We start from the raw sequence: 4505 nt of genomic DNA on the forward strand, positions 1-4505 counted from the left end.
TTGCGTTTATGAGACTATGCCAGCGGTTTGCAGCACGGTAATATCTTTTGATTTTGTTGATTTTATATAAATGCTTTATTAAATAGTGTGATAGTCGTGGAGCTACCAACACATCCGGTTGGTCATGTATACTCAGTGCAGGAGAGCAGTTTTATGGATGCCAAAGTGTGGTTTGCCAGCTACCGCCCAACAGTACAGCGGCCTGCCAGCCACTAGACGTTGAGATTTTCAACTTTGCTTTTTGCTAATTAATTCGTTTTATCTCCCAATAAAAATGTGCGACGGATTTTCCTGTCGCGAAAACAAAAAAAGAGCTACTATGGAGGATGGGTGGCGGATTTCACCGTCGTTGTCTGTATACTTATATTGGCCCCGTTATTATTATTGTACTTTATCATATTCCCGTTATTATTATGGGACTCGATGTCTTGCAGTACAATTTCGTATTGTATTGTCCGAGGCTACGTAAGTTCATTTGCAGTATATTTTTCAGATAGTTTACTGACACGTTTGCATTCTTTAGATGAATAAACGAGGAGCCCACGCTGTAGCCAAGAGCTTCAATTTAACCATCCGATGCCCGAGCGGCACGACAGCGGCCCACGGTCTCCAATACTTGCATAAGCTCGAGGAAAACGATCGCATTGTTCACGTCCGGTTATCCAAGTTGCTCCTCCCCACGGAAGGTCTACAGCTATGTGGCCACGCTCGGACAGTCACCTCGAAAGCTACGGCCCAGGAATGCGAGGTGAGATTCTTCTTTCAACTCTTTGTCGAACGACAGGAAGGGTTTTCAGCGGCGGAAAAAGACATCAAGTTCATCCAAGAAGACGTGTTAAGCACGTGGGCGATGAAGTTGCGCTCGCATTAGCAGTGGCAACAAGAATTGGTGACGGAGAACGTTGCTACGATGGCGTTGTAAACATGTCAACAAAGTTGTTAGAGAACCAAAGCAGCTGAGAAAATTTAGGAAAAAAACACGATTGATTCTCATCTTGTTCATTGGCAAATGCTGATGTTGAGCTCACGGTAAGCCCACGTCAAGCAAAACGTTTCTACGCGTAATTTGCAAACGAGTCCCTGCATCAAGCCAGAAGCGAGCGACGGACACGACCAAGCTACGACTTGTATCATACACGACGATTCACCTACAACCACCTAAGCACATGATCTTCAGGCTTTTCAGCGCTCTAAACGCAAACAACAAAAAAGAGCTGGCAAGTCCGGCTCATCCGTCGAATATCGTGCCGTCGACTCGAGATGAGCTTCTCGCTAGTTCACACGGAATAAGATCGACTGTACAGTACTGTTGCACTCGTGTCAAGCTCAACGGATTACGGAATAAGATCGACTGTACAGTACTGTTGCACTCGTGTCAAGCTCAACGAATTTTGTTGCTCTCTCGTGCTGATAACTGAAAGTGAAAAAAAATAATCTTTAAGCTGCAAAATCGTCAAGTTTTACTTTACTATTCATCCGTACTTTATCTGTAAGGGTCAAAACTTTCTGAACCAAAAAAATGTCCGTGGAATCGGCGGACTCGGTTCTTCTATCAGGACGGCAAGAGCTTCGACCGTTCTACAAGGCGCCGCATGCGCCGTCGAGTCGGAGGTCTCTGCTCTTGCCAATGCAATCCCCACGCAGTCGGTTGCGGTAACGAGGGAAATTTCGAGCCGTCGGGCTCGATCACGTGCGTGTTTAGTCATCACAGTGGACGTCACTTGGGTCACTCACTTTGTTTTTCACTCTCAGCCTTTAGGCGGCGGTGACACCGGTCGGCTTGGGAGTAGGGGTAGTGGCTGCTGAGACACTCGATGTCTTCATGTGGCCACGTTTGTCGTTCTTATTGTCCACAAAGAATTGGGCCGCGTAGTCCGAAGATACGGACGGACCACCGTTTGAACCCATCCCTTCACCAGAAGTTTGAGTGGGGAATCCCTGGCTTTGGAAGTTGTGGGCCGCCAGACCGCGTGGCGACAAGAAGTCCATCTTCATTCTCTGTTGCGTATTGCCGTGCACAGCCGCGGCGGCCGCCATTGCCGCCATATGATTACGCGGCGCGTGGTTGGCGCTGTTCTGGTTGTTTTGGTTGTGCTCGAAGACGTTGCCAAGGTTCTCGAGTAGAGGCGTGGTGCCGCCGCCGAAGTGGCCGTTATGGTGGAAGTTCATGGGCGTGTCGGGGCCCATGAGCTTAATGTAGTCGCTCATCATGGCGTCGTCGCCTCCACCAGGCGTCCGGTCGGTCAGGCGGGGCGTGGGGAACAGACCGAGCGACAGATAGTTGCCATTGCCACGCGAGACACTGGGTGGGCCACTGGCAAGGAAACTGTCAAAACCGGGGGTACGTTGGCCACTGGATGTGGCGTTTGCACCTGAGTTGGTCATTGCGAGAACCTCTAGGGTGTAACCGACCAAGTAGTAAATTCGGTTAACCTGTCGGATCTGCACAAGTAAAGGAAAAGCTCACTAGGTTGTAGGATCTGGCCAATGTATTATCCAGTTATCACTACCAACACTAGTTTCGCAATTCCCAACCTTCTCCTAGCTCGTATGGCCAATGTAGTTCCGGTTCTTGAGGGCGATAAGGCACTTGCGTGATACTGTGCAAATTGAGGACTGTATTGATATTTAAGCCTATACCTGCCTGGATTTCTACCTTCTATGTCTTTTATCTGCTAAATCCCTTACCAGGGTGGGGCTGCATGTCCCTTCTTCCCTTGACCCATCACCCCAGCTGTATTATTCTTCAGATCCCCCCGCGAAACCATGGGGTAAATAACATTATGGGTTCCCCCTCATTAGGGGGGAAACCTCCATCCGGAATCCGGTCGCTTGGATCCACCTCACTGTAATGGTACACTCGCCGTGGATCCGAGCTCTCCAATCATCCAACATCATCTCGCAACCGTCTGTGATCTCCGTTGTCCCACGAAAGTTCGAGATCCACTGTATCCATCATCCCTATACCCTGGATCCAGGTCCCTCCAGGCGGGATCCTCCCTCCTTGGATCCGAACTCGGAAGTATGGGATCCGGGGTACCTCGCGGTGGATCTTGACTCTTCATTAGCCGTGGCTACTAGATCCACCTTCAGAGGGCACCGACCATCCTTCCTTCATAGGATCCACACTCGATCCACTCTTGTATAGTATATCCCATATCCATCTTAGTGAATCCAGGTAAGGGTGGATCCGAGGTAAGTCTTGGTGGATCTTGCCTTCTCGTACATCGCTCATATCAGATCCATCGTCATTCCATACGAGGTGCTGCTCGCCATGGCTAATCCACCACAGGCAACTTGCACCCGTGCCAAACAACCCAAATCCTCTATAATCACTTGAAATTGTCACTGATTCGGGATAGTGACCCCGCGTCAGGACCATTCTCTTATTTCTGAGAAAGCACTTCACCACAGACATTAGATCGCCAAGTGTCCGGTGAGGATTTCGTGAAAATGCGGAGCGACAGAGGCCGCAACGAGCAAACGTCGCGCGCGATGAAGAAGAATCGGGCGAGTTTCTCTTCTTGGCTGGTGGTGGGAGCAAGACCACTAAGTCAAGTGACAAGTGGCTGGTCGACTCGGGTGCGACGCAGCACATGACGTACTCGAAGGAGTACATGAAGAACTACAAGAAGATGTCTCCGGTGGACGTACATCTCGCGGACGATGGTGTGGTTCAGGCAGTCGGGACCGGCGACATCGTGATTTCCATGAAGACTCCACGGGGGACCAAGAAGGGTGTGTTGTCAAGAAGGCGTCTCGTCCAGCTTCGGCATACCAGTAAAACCGGTTTCCAAGGACCCCGCGATGTTTACGGTAAGTCAATTGCGCAAACGGATGTATGCGCAAACAGATGATTGAACGAACAGGATGATTGGACGAGTCCATGATTGGATGCACCAAATGATTGGATGCAGACTAGGACGTAAGACAGAGTAAGCTCCAATAAATCAATCACTTAGCGTTTTATCATCTAGTGCACAAACGACCTTCCTTTTGGTTATGAGCCCAAGCCCCGCAGACTCTGCCCAAGACTACGCCTACGCCATGGACGCCACTTCAACGACCGCCCGCATCAACAAGTTCGACGGAACCAACTTTCACACGTGGAAGTTCAAGATGCAGATGGTGCTGGAAGAGCGCGACCTGTGGGAAGTCGTCAGTGGCGAACTGAAGATGGAGCACTGCGCTACCGCGTTGGACCAAGCGACGTTCAAGCGGAAGTCGCGCAAGGCGCTGGCGATTATCTGTCTCGCGATGGAGGATTCGCAGCTGCCGTTGGTTCTGTCGGCGAATGGTGCGCATGATGCCTGGTCAAGGCTGGAAGGACACTTCGAGAAGAAGAGTTTGGCGAACAAGCTCTTCCTTCGTCGACGTTTCATCACCACGATGATGGAAAAAGGTGATGATGTGCTGGAGCACATCAACAAGATCAAGACGCTGGCGGAGCAGCTCGACGCAGTGGGCGCTCCGGTCAGCGAGGACGACTTGGTGATCACGCTTCT

The 4505-nt window shown here is 50.5% G+C and overlaps 2 protein-coding genes across 2 annotated transcripts; one reads left to right on the top strand and one right to left on the bottom strand.

Annotated features, from left to right (window-relative positions):
- Positions 1-16: 16 nt before the first annotated feature.
- On the top strand, positions 17-871 carry PITG_21893 (uncharacterized protein; the record flags this gene model as incomplete). Its single annotated transcript, XM_002996872.1, has 2 exons — positions 17-37; positions 524-871. The coding sequence occupies 2 exons, from the start codon at positions 17-19 to the stop codon at positions 869-871; spliced, it is 369 nt and encodes a 122-aa protein (XP_002996918.1).
- Positions 872-1755: 884 nt separating this feature from the next.
- PITG_21894 (uncharacterized protein) lies at positions 1756-2385 on the bottom strand (the record flags this gene model as incomplete). Its single annotated transcript, XM_002996873.1, has 1 exon — positions 1756-2385. The coding sequence occupies one exon, from the start codon at positions 2383-2385 to the stop codon at positions 1756-1758; it is 630 nt and encodes a 209-aa protein (XP_002996919.1).
- Between the last annotated feature and the right edge of the window lie 2120 nt (positions 2386-4505).

Source organism: Phytophthora infestans, genomic scaffold (assembly GCF_000142945.1).
Source record: "Phytophthora infestans T30-4 supercont1.685 genomic scaffold, whole genome shotgun sequence".
Lineage (NCBI taxonomy): Eukaryota > Oomycota > Peronosporomycetes > Peronosporales > Peronosporaceae > Phytophthora > Phytophthora infestans.